This window comes from Oncorhynchus tshawytscha, linkage group LG08, assembly GCF_018296145.1.
Source record: "Oncorhynchus tshawytscha isolate Ot180627B linkage group LG08, Otsh_v2.0, whole genome shotgun sequence".
Lineage (NCBI taxonomy): Eukaryota > Metazoa > Chordata > Actinopteri > Salmoniformes > Salmonidae > Oncorhynchus > Oncorhynchus tshawytscha.
This window is the reverse complement of record NC_056436.1, coordinates 42,806,741-42,826,398: the sequence shown is the minus strand read 5'-3', so window position 1 is coordinate 42,826,398 and position 19,658 is coordinate 42,806,741. Positions and strand designations below refer to the sequence as shown.

Genomic DNA, 19,658 nt, shown 5'->3' with positions numbered 1-19,658 from the left:
TGAGGCTGTAAGTCACTGTCACAGCGCTCATCGGCACCTGGCTCCACTCCAACCTTGTACCGATAGGCAGACGAGGCCAAGGTAGATTGATTGAGATGTAAAGGGAGAGCTCTGCCCCTGCTAGACAGACGGTCACGGCTGGGTTTGGAGAGCTGGGGGTTTATTGATTGAACAGTTGTGCTTGGGTTACTTCCTGATGGGACAAGCCAAGGTCAGATTCATGAACAGCTTTATGGCAGAGTTGCCACGGCACTGACTGTCAAAAGTACGAACTCTGTTCAGATTCTACCATTGGTCCTTTGCTATACTATAGCTGATGACGATGTCAGTTGTTTACTGTTGACAACTGATGTCTACACTATACAACTGCAGTTCTAAAAAGTAGGATGTTAAATCTGCAAGCCTATTGTTGTGAATGTCTAATCAGAATAGAAATGTGACAATCACAACATGCACTGAATACATCCACTCGGTGAGAGGAGATACTCTATCAGGTAACAGCTGATGAGCTGCTTGTTTCCTGTCAATCTGTGTTTTGAAACCAGAGACTGTGCGACAGCTACAGATTCAGCCCAGGGTTGTCACATAGCACTTACTGTATGTTGCCCCTCAATTCCTATCTCTCTCCCTTCCTGTCTCTCCATTCCATGTGCTGTCACTGGATCACCACCAGGCTTCTTTAGGTCCCAGTTTGCTCCCTTCTCATCTTTAGAGCAATGAAAAACATGTACTGTATAATTTCATCTCAATAAGCTGTATCTGTGTTCACACTTTCCCAACAACTTGAATATTTTTTGCTGTGGAGTCATTTAAACATTAGTGCTAGCAACAAGCTCCTCCCATCCGCTGCAGTACACCGCTAACATGACACAGGGAAATGCGTAGTTCATTAATGGAAATTGACATCTCATGTACAGTACAAGGAATCTAACAATTCCACAACACCTATCTAATACACACAAATCTAAAGAGATGATATGTACACTACTGTCAAAGTTTGGGGTCACTTAGAAATGTCCTGGTTTCTGAAAGAAAAGCTTTTTTCCTTTTTTTGTCCATTTTAAAATGACATCAAATTGATCAGAAATACAGTGTAGACATTGTTAATGTTGTAAATGGAAACGGCAGATTTTGAAGTGTGCTGATTAAATAAGCAATAAAATTGGCATCCTTTCGACTAGTTGAGTATCTGGAGCATCCACATTTGTGGGTTCGATTGCAGGTGTGAATCGCCCATACATTTGGAAAAATGGTAACGATTTTTAGGCCATATCGCCCAGCCCAAGTCACAACCCACAGTTGGGTCCCCAGCTGGTGTCCTTCCTTTCACTGGCGTACTGTTATGTTCAGCTCATCATTGTCTTTCTGTTGTCTGATTGTCATAGCAAGACTGGACCATTCTGTTGGCTCTTTCTGCCGCTCTCTCTCTCCAGTTAATGTTGCCTTCTCCCGGCTCGTTATGACACCTACCATGACTCCTCCCCTCTTTCCATTTATTGTACCAAGCATCCTCACCCACTGAACACTGACTGGTTCAGATTTGAATGTATCAATCATGGACATCTGTTTCACACGTTTGGACAGCACAGTTTTGAACGGAACAGTAAAGAAAAGTACTGCACAGTAGAGAACACGAGTCCATGTACTGTACTAAACAGTGCCTTTGGAAAGTACTCAGACCCCTAGACTTTTTCCAAATTTTGTTAGGTCACAGCCTTATTCTAAAAACGATTAAATCATTTTTTCCCCCCTCATTACTCTACACACAATACCACAATGATAAAGCAAAAATAGACCTAATTGTTTTTTAAATTGAATATCTGAAACATATAATATACTTGCAGTTTATGAGCGGCTTCACTGCATCGTACCAGTCATCCAACAGACTCCCATTCAGAGCGACACACAGAAGCATCCAGGTTCAATGCCCTGCTCAAGGGCACGTTGACAGATCTCCCACCAGGCCAAAAAATGTGGAAAAACAAATAAACAAAATTAAACAAAAGGACATCAAGGACAACTAAAATCATAACAGCAATGCCAACTGAATATGTTTGTTTGCATGTCTGGCACTATTACACGTGTGTGTGTGTGTGTGTGTGTGTGTATTCTTTGTTTATTTGAATGAGAGAGTATGCTTGTGTACAAACACCTGCATGGCATCAGCCTCAGGCAAACCGGTATTAGTTGTAAAAACACTGCCCCTCAGTGACATTTTTGCTAATTTATTAAAATGAAAAAACTTATGTAAATGTGATAAGTATTCAGACCCTTTACTCAGTACTTTGTAATTGCTGCCAAAGGTGCTTAAACAGTCTTGGGTCTTTGGTATGACGCTACAAGCTTGGCACACCTGTATTTGGGGATTTTGTCCCATTTTTCTCAGCAGATCCTCTCAAGCTTTGTCAGGTTGTATGGGGAGCGTTGCTGCACAGCTGTTTTTAGGTGTCTCCAGAGATGTTAGATCGGGTTCAAGTCCGCACTCTGGCTGGGTCACTCAAGGACAATCGGAGACCTGGATGTGTGCTTAGGGTTGTTGTCCTGTTGGAAGGTGAATCTTTGCCCCAGTCTGAGGTCCTGAGTGCTCTGGAGCAGGTTTTCATCAAGGATCTCTCTGTACTATGCTCTGTTCATCTTTGCCTCGATCCTGACTAGTCTCCCAGTCCCTGCTGCTGAAAAACACCCCCACAGCATAATGCTGCCACCACCATGCTTCATGGTAGGGATGATGCCAGGTTTCCTCCAGGCTTGGTTTTCAGGCCAAAGAGTTAAATCTTGGGTTCTTCAGCCCAGAGATTCTTGTTTCTCATTGTCGGAGGGTCTTTCTGGCTGTTTGGGGTTTTAGGCTGGGTTTCTGTACAGCACTTTGAGATATCAGCTGATGTACGAAGGGCTATATAAATAATTTGATTTAGGTGCCTTTTGGCAAACTCCAAGTGGGCAGTCATGTGCCTTTTTTACTGAAGTGTCTTCTGTCTGGCCATTCTGCCATAAAAGCCAGATGGTTGGAGTGCTACAGAGATGGTTGTCCTTCTGGAAGGTTCTCCCATCTCCACAGATCTGTCAGTGACTGTCGGGCTCTTGGTCACCACCTTGACCAATGCCTTTCTCACAGACACCCATACAGTGTGACTCACAGAGGCAGGCTCACAGACCGACAGGCAGGCGCGCGCTCTGATGGGCGGGCACGAGCGGGTGGGCGTGCAGCTGGCCGTGCAGCTGGCCAGGCGGGCGCATGTGCAGGCAGACACACGCACTTGCAGGTGAGGGGGGTGCGGGGGGCACGCAGGTGGGTGGGCGGGGCAGAAACGCACGCAGGCAGGGGCGCGCGGTTAGGCAGACACGTACAGACACACGCACATGAGGGACAGGCAGGCACGCACGGGTGGGCGAGCATTGGTACGTGCAGGTAGGAAGGTGGGTGCACTCGCAGGTAGGAAGGTGGGTGCACGTGCAGGCACACACTCAGCCACAGGCGAGCATGCGCAGGCAGGATGGCGTGCCCGCAAAGATGGGAAGGCAGACACAAACGAGCAGGCAGGGGTGGGTGGGTGGTTAGGCAGACAGGCGCACATGAGGGGCAGGCATGGGCACACGCAGGCAGCGAGGGGGGGTGCAGGCACGCAGACAGGCATGCACAGACCGGTACGGGCGGGCGGTTAGGCACACACGCGCACAGGCAGGAACTTGCAGGCGCATGCACAGACAGACACACCTAGACAGACGTTTTGTGGGCTCCACAATCACTCAACCTCAACCCAATTGAGGTGGTTTGGGATGAGTTGGACCACAGAGTGAAGGAAAAGCAGCCAACAAGTGCTCAGCGTATGTGGGAACTCCTAGAGTTTTGGGAAAAGCATTCCAGGTGAAGCTGGTTGAGAAAATGCCAGGTTTGCAAAGCTGTCATCAAGGCAAAGTGTGGCTTCTTTGAAGATGTAAAATATATGTTGATTTAACACTTTTTTTGGGTTAATACATGATTCCATGTGTTATTTCATAGTTTTGATGTCTGCACTAATTTTTTACAATATTGAAAATAGTAAAAATAAAGACAAACCTTTTGAATGAGTAGGTGTGTCCAAACTTTTGACTGGTTGTGTGTGTGTGTGTGTGTGTGTGTGTGTATATATAATATTTCTCCCCGATTTTGATCTTGTCTCATCGCTGCAACTCCCCAACGGGCTCCGGAGGTGAAGGTCGAGTCATGCGTCCTCTGAAACATGATCCGCCAAACCGCGCCTCTTAACACCCGCCCGCTTAACCTGGAAGCCTGCCGTACCAATGTGTTAGAGGAAACACTGTTCACCTGACAGCTGAGGTCAGCCTCCAGGCACCCTGCCCACCACAAGGAGTCGCTAGATCATGATGAGGCAAGTTACCCCCCCTTCCGACGCTGCGCCGCCCTATGTGATTCCTGATCGCGGCCGGATGTGATACAGATCGGACACGGGTCTGTAGTGAAACATTTTAGCACTGCGATGCTGTGCCTTAGACCGCTGCGCCACTCGGGAGGTCTGAGTGTATAGTGTTAATGTGCATATGTGTGTGAGCGCTGTGTGTGTTTGCTCTGATTGGAAGCTCAGGGGAGAGCGTGGTTAACTGCCTGGGCAACTTGGATCAGCCATGTGGAGCTAATGAGGCTGAAATGTGTGGAGTAGCATCTTCCACATTCTAGCTCCAACATCTCCTGAACACCCAGTGAATATTGCTACATTACTGCACACCTCAGGGGGAGGGAGGGAGGGAGGTAGAGGGAAGAAATGAGGTAGAGGGAAGAAGTGAGAACGAGAGGGAAGTCTACACAGAAGGTAGGGAATTGCGTTCTTGAACTGGAAGAGTGCCAAACCAGTAGGCTTTCCTCCTCAAGGTGCTGATTGTTTGTGGATAAACCCCTCCTCCCATGATTAGATTTTTATGTCAGTGTTTCAAAACTACGTTTTGCCTTTCAGTTTTAGTTTATTAAAGGAATAGTTCACCTTAGGCTTGGGCGGTATGCCTTGCATACCGGGGTATTTGGACAAAGCCGCGGGATGGTGTTTCAATACTGTCAACTATTTCTTACGTTTTTCAATGAATGTGAATATTTGTAGCTACTGTTTAACACTTTACACTCCTGGTAATTGGCCTGTGTGGATAGGGTTAAGTTGAAATGTTTCTTACAGAACTAATATGAAATGCATAACCATGGTAGCAAATGAAAGGGAATATTGTTAGACTAAATGTAAGGCCACAACAGTTAACCTGACACGAGGCTGAATCCAAATGTTACGCTGTTGATTTTGTATTTTATTTTTAATGTACTTTTCGCTTCATTTGTTTATATCGAACTCTGAAAAAAACGTTGGATTCATTCAGTAACATAAGAATATTCATGAACACAATCCGGCATCCCCGTCATCACACAATTACTTTTTTCCGTTTGTTTTTTAATTAGGGGGTAGATGAGCTTTAATATTGCAGATGGATTTTGGCTTCCATCAATGTAATTGTCTGCATAATTTCCAATCCCACACTACCGTTCAACAGTTTGGGGTCACTTAGAATTGTCCTTGTTTTTTAAAAATAAAATATTTTTTGTCCATTATAAAATTGATCAGAAATACAGTTTAGATATTGTTAATGTTGTAAATGACTATTGTACCTGGAAACGGCTGATTAAAAAAATTATTTAAAAGGAATATCTACGTAGGTGTACAGATGCCCATTATCAGCAACCATCACTCCTGTGTTCCAGTGGCACCTTGTGTTAACTAATCCAAGTTTATTATTTTTAAAAGGCAAAAAATGGCCAGAAACAAATCCCTTTCTTCTGAAAATTGTCAGTCTATTCTTGTTCTGAGAAATGAAGGCTATTCCATGCGAGAAATTGCTGTGTCCTCCTCCCTTCACAGAACAGCGCAAACTGGCCCTAACCAGCTTTTATTTTTTTCATCACATTCCCAGTGGGTCAGAATTTTACATGCTACCAAATACTAATTGAGTGTATTGTTTTTAAATTGTTTAACTTGGGTCAAACGTTTCAGGTAGCCTTCCACAAGCTTCCCACAATGATTTGGGTGAATTCTGGCCCATTCCTCCTGACAGAGCTGGTGTAACTGAGTCAGGTTTACAGGCCTCCTTGCTCTCACACGCTTTTTCAATTTTATAGGATAGAGGTCAGGGCTTTGGGATGGCCACTCCAATACCTTGACTTTTTGCTACAGCTTTGGAAGTATGCTTGGGGTCATTGTCCATTTGGAAGACCCATTTGCGACCAAGCTTCAACTTCCTGACTGATGTCTTGAGATGTCGCTTCATTATATCCACATCATTTACCATCCTCTGATGCCATATATTTTATGAAGTGCACCAGTCCCTTCTGCAGCAAAGCACCCCCACAACATGATGCTGCCACCCCCATGCTACACGGTTGGGATGATGTTCTTTGGCTTGCAAACCTCTCCCTCTTTCCTCCAAACATAACGATAGTCATTATGGCCAAACAGTTCGATTTGTGTTTCATCAGAGGCCTTTTCTCCAAAAAATATGTTTTTCCCCATGTGCAGTTGCAAACTGTAGTCTGGCTTTTTTATGGCGGTTTTGAAGCAATGGCTTCTTCCTTCCCGAGCGGCCTTTCAGGTTATGTAGACATAGGACTTGTTTTACTGTAGATATTGATACTTTTGTACCTGTTTCCTCCAGCATCTTCACAAGGTCCTTTGCTGTTGTTCTGGGATTGATTTGCACTTCTCGCACCAAAGTACTTTCATCTCTAGGAGACGGAACGCGTCTCCTTCCTGAGTGGTATGTCGGCTGCGTGGTCCAGTGGTGTTTATACTTGCGTACTATTGTTTGTACAGATGAACGTGGTACTTTCAGGCGTTTGGAAATTGCTCCCAAGGATGAACCAGACTTGTGGAGATCTACAATGTTTTTTTCTCAGGACTTGGATGATTTTCTTTTGATTTTCCCATAATGTGAAGCAAAGCAGCACTGAGTTTGAAGGTAGGCCTTGAAATACATCCACAGGTACACCTCCAATTGACTCAAATAATGTCAATTAGCCTATCAGAAGCTTCTAAAGCCATGACACAATTTTCTGGAATTTTCCAAGCTGTTTAAAGGCACTGTCAACTTAGTGTATGTAAACTTCTGACCCACAGGAATTATAATACAGTGAATAAGTGAAATATTCTGTCTAAACAATTGTTGGAAAAATTACTTGTCATGCACAATGTAGATGTCCTAACCGACTTGCCAAAACTATGGTTTGTTTGTAGAGTGGTTGAAAAATGAGTTTTAATGACTCCAACCTAATTGTTTGTAAACTTCTGTCTTCAACTGTATGGATTAATGTGTGCATGTATGTGTGTGTGCGTGCATGCATGAATAAATAGACTGGGTGGTTTGAGTGCTGATTGGCTGACATGTGGTATATAAGACCGTATACCATAGGTATGACAACATTTTTTTACTGTTCTAATTACGTTGGTAACCATAATAGCAATAAGGCACCTTGGGGGTTTGGCCAATGTTTATGGCCTGAGGTGTAGTATATATTTTATTTAACTAGGCAAGTCAGTTGTGAACAAATTCTTATTTACAATGACAACCTACTGTTCCTAGGTCAACTGCCTTGTTCAGGGGCAGAACGATAGATTTTTACCTTGTCAGCTCGGGATTCGATCTCGCAACCCTTCGGTTACTGGCCCAGCGCTCTAATCGCTAGACTACCTGCCTGCCTGATATACCACGACTAAGGACTGTGTCCAGGCATTCCACGTTGCTTTGCGTCTACGAACAGCCCTTAGCCGTGGTATATTGGCCATATACCTCACCACCTCGGGCCATTAACTTTGACACTGTATTTGACATCAGATTTCCATATCATAAAACCTAAGTGCACATTTGGACTCACTGGTGTTTTGGCTTGCTTGTACGACAAACTGTATTTATTAGAATCCTCAATGTCTCATCTTTCAAAATACATTGAGTCCTCTTAATTTACTGCATTTCCCTCACTCGGACAACCGAAAGTTGCCCAATTTAGCAGGAGGGATGGGGGCAACTGCAATGGCTGACTCTGTAAAGAAGACACATTTTACAGTGTTTATCTGGTGTATGTAACAATGTTTTTTGAAATATTAAACAACTTTTTGCGCCAGGTGCTCAAGTTTAGAACGGCTGTTAGTCAAAACCCATACTGACCTGTGAAGCGCAGAGCCAGAGCTCTGGCATCATGTACAGTACAGCATGTTACTGTCTTCTAATGTGGGCACTAATAAACACCTAATCTGCCATTTTCGACCCGTATACAGGTGTTAAGGGCAAGTTAGCTGAGTAAAGTGGCTGAATAAACAAGGTGACGGGTGTCATGTAGGGGTAGCTTTCTGCCGTGTTTGAGAAGTCCAATTGCTCTGGATGAGTTACAGTATCTGTACAGCTGCCCCTGCCGTCTTGATTTCCATGTCTTTTTTCCCCCCCCCTCTTCTCGGCCCCTCTTTCTGCTCCTCACCCATCTTCGCAGAGCAGGCAGGTCCGTTGCCCTACACAGACACAGCGTGAACGTACACATGCTGCTCCAGAGCCAGTGCTCTTCCTTCAGACAAGCATTTTGTCAAAAACTTTGTTCATTTGTACAATGTCTTTCATTCAGACCCAACAATGACTTTCGGTAGCTTCTACCTATACTTGTATAACTTTTGAGCTGAATTGCCTGTCTTTGCAATTAGTTTACCTTAGGGCTGTCAAATGATTTTAAAATAAATAATCAAGTTTAATTGTGATTTAATCACCATTTTTGAATTTGCATCAAATTTGGCCCAAAAGAAGAAAAAATAATTTAAAAAGTAGTGCATTGAGTAACAGGCATACTATGCTTTGAAACACACAATTAGGAACATCAGAATTTTTTTAATGGCATTTTCACCATAAACAACACAAGTCACGAACATACAGCTATTAATGCTCCCAATGTTTAATTAAGTAAATAAAAATCATAGCTCCAGTAATATTGGGCATAACTTTTTGACTAGAGGCACACGGTTTTCAGTGATTGTAAAGGCACATGCATTGACTGTAGTTGTGTTCAGCGTTGGAATCTGCACTTAAAGGGGGTTTGTGCAGAAACACGTGTGGTGAAGAAATCGAGACATGATTAACGGCACCAAAAGAATGTACGCCGATAAACATGTCCTGCGTTATTAACGTTCACTTTGACAGCCCTGGTTTATTTTCGTTTGAGCTTGTTAGCATATTTAGGTAGCAGCCTCTATGGAAATTCTCTTTTTACTTGTGCTAATTTTATTAGCATTCTGGTGATGTCCAATGGGCTTTTTTTTTGCAGTTTTAGTGTCCCCTAAGACAGTAATACTGTAAATTGCATGGTCAGAAAAGGAGGACGAAATATGAAATCTGGATGCTGCCCAACCCAAGATCACATCCACAACCCATTTTGTTGTGGTGATTTATTTATAAAAACATTAAAGTTTTCTTAAGATTTTGGAGCAAACAAAAAAATGTCCTACCTCCATGGATGTGAATCTAATGGTGTGAGGCACGTCACTTCCTAGAATCTCATTGTCTAGATAAAATACATTTTGTAGTTGAACTGCACTCAGTGTTTTTTATTTTATTTTTTAAAGTCTGATAAAATATTGATCTGCCTTCTGCACTAATAAAACCTCAGGCTGGTTTTGAGAAGCTCATTATTGTGTTTCCTAGACTTGATAGCCTAACAAGTTGTCATTTTACTGTTATCCTACTTCTATCTTGAGCTCCTGATTTGTAGCAGAGGCCACAGCAGTAATGTCTCACTCTTGTTCCTTTTGGCTGCCATTACACATGCAGCCCAATTCTGGTCTTTTGCCCAATTATTGGCAAAAAGAGCTGATTTTTGATTTGTCAAAGACCAATTCATGGAAAATATCAGAATTGGGCTGCCTGTGTAAACGCAGCCTTTGAGACTGACTCAACAAAACATTTCCATTTTATGTTCATTTATTGTGTAGCCCAACGCACTAATCGATCTGTGAGGAGATGACTATCGTGGACAAGTAAAGATCTTTTTCTTCCCTGAGACCAAGGGAAGTGCTTCAGAAAAGCCATTCCCCCCCCCCTGCTCTCTTCCCTACTTTATCACCACTCAAGTCCAATCGATGTCCTGGCTGGCGCTGCTGCCTGCCGTTTTGTGTGTGTTAAAAGAAAATAACTGTGTTTTGTCATCAAGGGAAAAGAGTAGGAGAGGAAGTCTGACTTCAGCGTCGCCTCGCTCTCCATTGTGACATGACCGGGAGGAAGGTGGGGGGGGCTGTTAGTCCTAGTCAAAACCCCTTTCTTTGTGTTTGACTGTTCTGTTTTTTCCAACGCAATATACTGTATAGCAAAGTCATTTCGGTCTGCTAGGGTAAGAGAGGTTGTTTAGCAATGCTTCAGAAGAAACGGACACCTCTGTATTTTGTTTTTAGATTGAACATCTCCAGAGATACTCTTTTAATCACCTGTGGCAGTTGGATATTGCACAACTCTGTACTGTTGCACCATATATTCTGCTAAGGGCAAAACATTTAGTCAATTACACGTCATCTCCTGTTGTCACCCCAGCTACCTGAAGTTTTTAAACATGGTTACTATTGTTTATTGGTTATTATCCTTAATGACAGTGTGATTTCACTAGAAAGTGGCGAGGCTCAAGTAATGGTCTTCAAATGCCTTGGTTCTCTTCTCATCATGACATTTTAAAGATTGTCTGCTCTTGTGAAACTACACAGCAATTATCTCATCCGGTGTTTTAGCCTCTGGTCCATCCTGTGCATTCTGGGAAATAATGTGCAGACTGATAATAATGTGGCTGATAACATGTTTCCTTTAAAGGGCTCTTAGCAATGGTTCCGCTAGATCCATTGTTGGACGATAACAGTGGTTGGCCTTTTCAACAGGCGAAACCCACGGGGAAAGTGTTTGCAGTAGATTATTGGGTTTGTCAGTTTAGGAGCAAAGTAGCAGTAATGACTGGATGCTCTAGGTTGCTATTTGTCTCGCACACGGCAACCATCTTGGCACTGAAACAGTGTTTTTTCTTGTTTCTTTTCAGAATGGACAAAGCGTCACGGAGGATGGGGTCACACCTGCTGGGCACAAGGTAAGAGGGATCTTCTGATCACATCTTGTACTCGCACGCACTCTCGCACATGCCCACCAAATAAACGACGCAGTGCTGGAAAGATGGGGAAGTGCGAACTAGAAGACTAACCCTTGTCACAAATAATAACTAATCTGCTGATTTCAACAAAACCAGTAAAGAAAAGAACTCTTGAAGACCACTTTGTTCTAGGAATATTTTGTGTGTACGTTGGATGTGGAAATCCTAAAAGAGGATCAATTGACAATGTGCTGAAGACTAAGTCAGAATGAGGCTGGGTGGGTTGACAATATTTGGTTGAGGTCAATATAATAGGGTCTCTCAGGGAAATTGAACATAGCACATTACATTTTCTTTACATGTCAGCCCACTGCTTGATGAATAAACCCTTTTCTGCTTTACTGCACATTTTATTGTCTCACTGAAATGTGATTACTCTCAGGCACACCATTCCTCTCCAGTCCTGTACTAGAGGAAAATGTAGCGTTCTGGTTTCTTTGAGTTGTTTCCCTATTTTTATTCATGCAGAGAAACGAGCCGAACCGAGCGATTCTCTTTCATCTCAGGAGAATATGATGGGACTTGTGATTGAGCTGAACTTCGCAATGTGTTTTTGTGGAGTTACACAGAACTACTGTGGATTGACAGACGGCAATCTATTGTCCAAATTCTACTGTTTATCGACGGGGAAACTTGCAGATAATCTGAGCAGTCCTATTACATACGAAACATGTTGCATGAAATAGTGGATTTAATTGATTGCAAGGAATCTTCATATTGACATTATGAAATAAATTTGTGCGTTCTTCTAACAGCATGGCTGACTATGACAGCCTGCCAAGATGTCATGCGCCAGTGGTTTTCAGGCATTGCCAGTTGTATTGTGAAAATCAGTGCTATGTGTGCAGTATGCTAATAAGGATGCAGATGCCTCACACGTCGTCAACTGGCAGCTTCACTAAATAGTACCCGCAAAACACCAGCCTCAACATCAACAGTGAAGAGGCGACTCCGGCATGCTGGCCTTTTAGGCAGAGTTGCAAAGAAAAACCATATCTCAGACCGGCCAATAAAAATAAAAGTTTAAGATTGGCAAAAGAACAGACACTGGACAGAGGAACTCTGCCTAGAAGGCCAACATCCCGGAGTCGTCTCTTCACTGTTGACGTTGAGACTGGTGTTTTGCGGGTACTATTTGATGAAGCTGCCAGTTGAGGACTTGTGAGACGTCTGTTTCTCAACTAGACACTAATGTACTTGTCCTTTTGCTCAGTTGTGCACCAGGGCCTCCCACTGTTCTTTCTAGCCAGTTTGTGCTGTTCTGTGAAGGGAGTAGTACATAATGGCCTTCATTTCTCAGAACAAGAATAGACTGATGAATTTCAGAAGAAAGTGCTTTGTTTCTGGCCATTTTGAGCCTGTAATCGAACCCACAAATGCTGATGCTCCAGATACTCAACTAGTCTAAAGAAGGCCAGTTTTATTTCTTCTTTCAACAGGACAACAGTTTTGAGCTGTGCTAACATAATTGCAAAAGGGTTTTGTAATGATCAATTAGCCTTGTAAAATGATAAACTTGGATTAGCTAACTCAACGTGCCATTGGAACACAGGAGTGATGGTTGCTGATACTGGGCCTCTGTACACCTATGTAGATATTACATAAAAAATCAGCCGTTTACAGCTACAATAGTAATTTACAACATTAACAATATCGACAATGTGTTTCTGATCAATTTGATATTATTTTAATGGACAAAAAAAATGCTTTTTTTTTCAAAAATGAGTACATTTCTAAGTGACCCCAAACTTTTGAACGGTAGTATACATTGGTAGATTGGGCAGTCAATAGAATTGAGTGATTTTTAATGGAGTATCAATTGACATACAGGTAGAATAGGATTGATTGATTGATTGGATCTGAGTATTTCCATGTAAAAGGACCCATGAGCACCAATGTGAAGTTCATAGGTGTATGTCAAATGAAAGCTTATTTTCTGTTTTGAGAAATCAAGACGTGTGTGTGTGTGTGTGTGTGTGTGTGTGTGTGTGTATATAAATATAGAATAATCAAAGGCCTTACTGAAGAGCTCAGTGAGTTTCAATGTGGCACTGTCATAGGGTGCCACCTTTCCAATGAGTCAGTCCTACAAATTTCTGCCCTGCTAAAGCTGTCCCAGTCAACTATAAGTGCTGTTATTGTGATGTGGAAACGTCTAGGAGCAGCAACCGGCTCAGCAGCGAAGTGGTAAGCCACAAACTCTCAGAATGGGGCCGCATAGTGCTCAAGCACGCACCGCAAAAAACAATTCCTCAGTTGCAACACTCACTACCGAGTACCAAACTGCCTCTGGAAGCCTTGTCAGCACAATAACTGTTTGTCTGGAGCTTCATGAAATGGGTTTCTGTGGCCGAGCAGCCGCACACAAGCTTAAGATCACCATGCGCAATGCCGAGCGTCGGTTGAAGTTGCGTAAAGCTCGCTGCTATTGGACTCTGGAGCAGTGGAAACGCGTTCTCTGGAGTGATGAATCATGCTTCACTATCTGGCAGTCCGGACGGACGAATCTGGGTTTGGCGGATGCCAGGATAATTTATTTTTCATTAAACTTTTTAATAAAAAAATAAAACTCAAGTCTGTTAAGAACAAATTCTAATTTATGATGACCTACCTGGGCCAATTGTGTGCCCGCTCTATGGGACTCCCAATCACGGCCGGATGTGATACAGCCTGGAGAATGCTACCTGCCCCGATGCGTAGTGCCAACTGAAGTTTGGTGGTTGAGGAATAGTGGTCTGGGGCTGTTTTTCATTGTACGGGTTTGCACTACAGCATACAATGACCTTCTAGGTGATTGTGTGCTTCCAACTTTGTGGCAACTGTTCGAGGAAGGCCCTTTCTTGTTTTAGCATGATAACGCCCCCGTGCACAAAACGAGGTCCACACGGAAATGGTTTGTTGAACGGTGTGGAAGATCTTGACTGGCCTGCACAGAGCCCTGACCTCAACCCATTCAAACACCTTTGGGATGAATTGGAACGCTGACTGCGAACCAGGCCTAATCAGCCAACATCAGTGCCCAACCTCCGTAATGCTCTTGTGGCTGAATGGAAGCAGGTCCCTGCAGCAATGTTCCACATCTAGTGGAAAGCCTCCCCAGAGGAGTGGAGGCTGTTATAGCAGCAAAGGGGGGACACACACCATAATTTTCGGATGAGATGTTCGAGCAGGTGTCCCCATCCTTTTGGTCATGTAGTGTATCTTGAAGACGTTTCCTAATTGTGCTCCCTCGTGAAGAGGGAGGATAATGAAAGTTGAGAAGTAATTGGTAGACCTACCAAATAGTTAATGTTTTTACTGAGATCTATTTGGTTTATGAATTAAGTGATTAAAACTCAATACTATTAACATATTTGACAGAATTTCAGAAAAAAACGAACAATTACTGCAATTGAATGATCTACAATGGGAAATAGTAGTCACAAACCACAGTTGGGTCACCTCCTACAGTCCTCCCTTCCACCTCCATACTGTTATGTTTAGCCCATTACAGTTTTCATACTCTTTTATCTGGTGGTCAAAGCAAGAGTTAAAACATTCTGGACAACCCCTCCCTCCCGCTCTCTCTGCCTCTTCTCCCTTTCTCTCGCTTTCCAGTTAACGTCACCTCTCCCGGCTCTTACTGACACCTACCCATGAGCCCCCTCACTTTCCATTTACTGTAATCCGCATCCTTACCGATCCCGGACCTCCGTGGACGTTCAAAAGTAGTGGAAATTTGGTCAGTCTGCACTGGCCTCGATTTCAACGTCCACAGATTTTTGTTTTGTTTGTTATGGTCCGGACCTGCTTTAATTGCAAGGTCCACAGATGTTGATTTGACTGGCCTTGATTTGGCCCAAAATATAGATGTTTAGACCGAACCAGATCTTAACCAATCTTAGACGTCTATGTGCAGTACAGCAGAGCACAGGTGAGTTGAGTATACTGTACTGAACTCTACTGTACTGTAGTGAACTATATTATATTGGCCAGGACTGGACAATGATTGGCCAGGACTGGACAAAATCTGAACCAATCAAATTTGGTCTTGTTTTGGGGCAGGGCACATTAAAATAGCCAGTTTGTAGAATAATACCCAAGTATGCAAAGGAGGATATTGCCTATTCATACCCTTTTTGTTTACTAATGTAGGATACGTCACCATGAAGAGTAATATCCATAATTATGCATTTCTTTTTAGTACAGATCAGGGACCCATGATGAAATTCTGTAACTGGTTGTAAATCCAATTCACTTAGTGTAGTTCAATAACCAAAAAAGAGGAGGCTCCATATTAAGGTTGACTCTCTCTCCGGCAGGATGAAAATGACTACATCAACCATGATATTTTGCTAGTTACGGCATCTTTCACTATGATCCTTCGTGATTTTTTTGTTGTTGGTCCCATTCAGATTAATTCAGCAATATGGCACACTTTAATGTCTGTGGTGTCAGCACAATTCCGTTACCATAGAATTGCCCATATCAAGACGCATGGATGAATATCCAGTCTTGATGTCGGGGACAGATAATCATCCAGACTAAAGGCACCATCCTGTAACGGGAGCGTGGGCGAGATCAATGGGAAACCTGTTAGAATGAACCAGTCCGATAATGCATCCCATTAAGCATACCTAGCTCCCTCATGCCTGGCCCTCCACAGGGACAACATAGGGAATAAATAGCTCTAGATCCAGGAATCCCAGGCAGCTATACTTTTCACAATACTGAGCCAAGCATAGCTGTACTGGGCTGGCCTGGTTACGCACCCACCATAGTTGCTGGAACCATGCTGGAAAAAACGATATGAAAAGAAATGATCCAAGACAGCCCAGTATTGTTGCGGTTGGCCCTCGTGCGAATTAGGCTCGGGAAAGGAGGACTGGGTAATTATCCCTAGGCCTTGAGTAGTGGTAAGTGAAAGGTCTATAATGACTCGTCTACACTTTCACACCATCACACTTAGCCACACCGTCCCATTTTCATAACTAATTGGCCCTCCGTTGTCTCTCCCACGCCTCCCCAGCCTGTTAGTGGAACAAAGGGCGCACAGGAAAGGTGGGCAGCCTTCTGTTTCTCATTGGGCTTAAGCTTGATTCCTGTTGGTAGCCTACACTATAGTAAGGAGTCGTTGGTGCAGAGCATGTTAACATGGATATAGAGCTCTTTGATAGCTGAAAGTGAAATGCATGGAAACATGCAAGCTACCATTTTAGATGTTAGTTTTGTCATTTAACAGACACAATTATCCATGTGAGGACATGACAGAATCAAGAGACTATGCCCAAAACGGAACAAGGGAGAACCTAGTACCGAGCCCTGAGGGACACCAGTAATGAGACCACATGGTGCAGACAGGGACCCTCTCCACCACCTGGTAGGAGAGTCCTGCCAAGTAGAGCAGTAAACCAAGAGTGCACACCCTGAGATGCCCAGCCATGAGAGGTTGGTGAGGAGGATCTGTTTCTCATGGTGTCAAAGGCAGTGGACAGTAGAGATATAGATATATATATATATATATATATATATATATATATTGTTCTAAAATCACTCCTGTGCTGCCTCGTGCCCATGTTGCCAATTTGTTGGTTGGCTAATGATGGGCATAAAACTTAGGGCACAATTAGAGCAAGGGTTTTTTACTTACCATATTTTGTGACCAGGAGAAACTCCTGGCCTAGTCCTTTCCTCTCTATGAGAGTTGCGCCAAATAAGCTTTAGAAGGATTTAAAATGTCTCTCTCTCCTGTAACTTAAAAAGATTTAAGGAGCTTTTATTCTAGTGCAATAGAGGCAATTAAGACATGACATCTGATGGGAGATTGGGAAATGAGCAGTCCTATGAGGTCTGGGCTGAGCAGCAAATTATATTACCTAGCCATTTTCTCTGTAGCAGGACTGAAGAGACAGCATTATGTTATGACAATGGCTGTGGAATTGTGGCATTTGATGTAAAGTTGGCATAGCTAATGTATATTGAGTAATATTTTAGGGGATATTTACTACAGATAAAAAATGCTGCTTTTTAAAAATTATAATATAATATAATTGAATGTTTGTAAAAAAATTAAAATAAACTTTTTTTCTTTACAATGAAGTGTGACTGCAACAATATGCAACGGCAACAATATCATTCTTTTGAGAAAATACATCTTAACACAGCTGCACTGTATGTTTAGCTGCAGGGCTGGTCTGTTGCTTGGTATAGCTGTCTGGCTTTGTTTTCATGGTATTCAATAAAAGACGGTGCCAATGACAACCCAGGCTGTGCTGAAATAGGCTCATAATTGAATTATTCCGGATTTGATTTGATTGAGTTGTTTAGCAGACACTCCTATCCAGTGGGACTTACAGGAGCAATTGGGGTCAAGTTCCCTGCTCGTTGGCACATCAACAGATTTTTCATCTAGTCGGCTCAAGGATTCAAACTAGGGACCTTCCTGTAAAATGCGCTCGCACGCACACTCTTGTGTATTACTATACTTTGACGACCAACAATTGATTCCCATTCAAAATCCTATTTTCCCTAAACCCTAACTTTTAACTCCTAGTTCTAACCCTAAACATAATCCTAAACCTAAAATATCCTTTTTCATTTTTTAGGACCAGCCAAACGTCCTCACTTGGCTCCTTTGGCTTACTATTTTTTTTGAAGACTTCTGGTCTTCACAAGTGTAGTAAAACGAAAACACACACGCTCACTGAGCGAGTCGAGAGGAAATACTTCTCTGTGACAAGGCCGTTTTAAATATGTCACCATGTCTGGCTGGCATTTTGGTGTAAATCCCCTTTGGGGTTTTCATTTTCAAGGTGCTATAAAGAACTGTCGTCTTGTGGGTTCAAAATGAGCCCATCGACTGGAATGTGTTTGGATTTGGGATTAGGTATTGTTCGATTAAAAAAAAAAAAAAAAAAATGTATATATTTTTTTTAATTGTTTTTTTTACTTATAGGGCCAGTTTCCCGGACACAGATTAATCCTAGTCCTGGACTAAAAAGCATCGGTGTGCAAGCTTTTAAAATTCAGCACTTAAACTTAATCTGTGTCAAGGTGACCTTTGGGGTTTCCCCTAAGATTTCTACTATTACTACTAAAGTTTCTATCTCACCCCTAAGGTTTCTGTCTCAGGTTATCTTTACAGTGGATGAACCCGAGAGAACAGGAAACCTTTTGTAAAGATGTGGTTGTATTAATATTTGATAAGGTCTATAAGGGGTCAAGAAGATGGGGGGAAAAGTTCCTTTCTCAGTTGAATAATGCAATGTAGCTGATATTGTGGCTCAGGAACACTAGCATCCTGTTCTATTGTTGAAGGAAAACGAACAAGGATATTTACTGTACTTTACTTCAAGGCTGTTCAACTTGTATAAGACACAAGTTGTTATAGGTTAATTGCTTACCATCTTGTTGCTAGAATCTAAGGACAAATATACCAAGCAGTGTATTTTTATTTGTTTAACCTTTTATTTAACTAGGCAAGTCAGTTAAGAACAAATTCTTATTTACAATGACGGCCTACACCGGCCAAATCCTAACCAGGACGACGCTGGGCCAATTGTGCGCCACCCTATAGGGTCTCTTATGACCGAAAGTAACTTCTAGACATCAGGACTGCGATTACTCACCACGGACTAGCAGAATCCTCTTTTTCCTTTCACGGCTCTGACGAGCCCGACGCGGAGGATACATTAAAAACTAACATCTTATGCTTCACGGTTATACGATGTACTGGCAGGATAGAACAGTGGCGTCTGGTAAGACGAGGGGTGGCGTTGCACGATATCTAAGTAAGTCTCGAGCTATTGCTCGCCTGAGGATCTCATGATAAGCTGTAGACCACACTACCTACTGAGAGTTTTCATCTGTTTTCTTTGTAGCTGTTTACATACCACCACAGTCAGAGGCTGGCACTAAGACCACATTTAATGAGCTGTATTCCGCTGTAGGCAAACAAGAAAACGCTCACTCCTAGTAGCCGGGGACTTTAATGCAGGGAAACTTAAATCCATTTTACTACATTTCTAGCAGCATGTTAAATGTGCAACCAGAGGAAAAAGAACTCTGGACCACCTATACTCCACACACAGAGACTTATACAAAGCTCTCCCTCGCCCTCCATTCGGCATATCTGACCATTCTATACTCCTGATTCCTGCTTACAAGCAAAAATGAAAGCAGGAAGCACCAGTGACTAGATCAATAAACAAGTGGTCAGAGGAAGCAGATGCTAAACTACAGGACTGTTTTTCTAGCACAGACTGGAATATGATCCAGGATTCCTCCGATGGCATTGAGGAGTACACCATCAGTCATTGGCTTCGCCAATAAGTGCATTGATGACGTCGTCCCCACAATGACTGTACGTACATACCCCAACCAGAAGCCATGGATTACAGGCAGCATCCGCACTGAGCTAAAATCTAGACCTGCCTCTTTCAAGGAGCGCGACTCTAACCTGAAAGCTTATAAGAAATCCCGCTATGCCCTTCGACGAATC

At 42.9% G+C, this 19,658-nt stretch overlaps 1 protein-coding gene across 1 annotated transcript in view; it reads left to right on the top strand.

Moving 5' to 3' along the window:
- rps6ka1 (ribosomal protein S6 kinase a, polypeptide 1) overlaps positions 1–19,658 on the top strand; it is a 110,955-nt gene that overhangs the window by 3,842 nt on the left and 87,455 nt on the right. Inside the window, exon 2 of the mRNA XM_024429724.2 lies at positions 11,072–11,119. Coding sequence (XP_024285492.2) covers positions 11,072–11,119 — 48 coding nt within the window. The remainder of the gene's footprint in view (positions 1–11,071; positions 11,120–19,658) is intronic.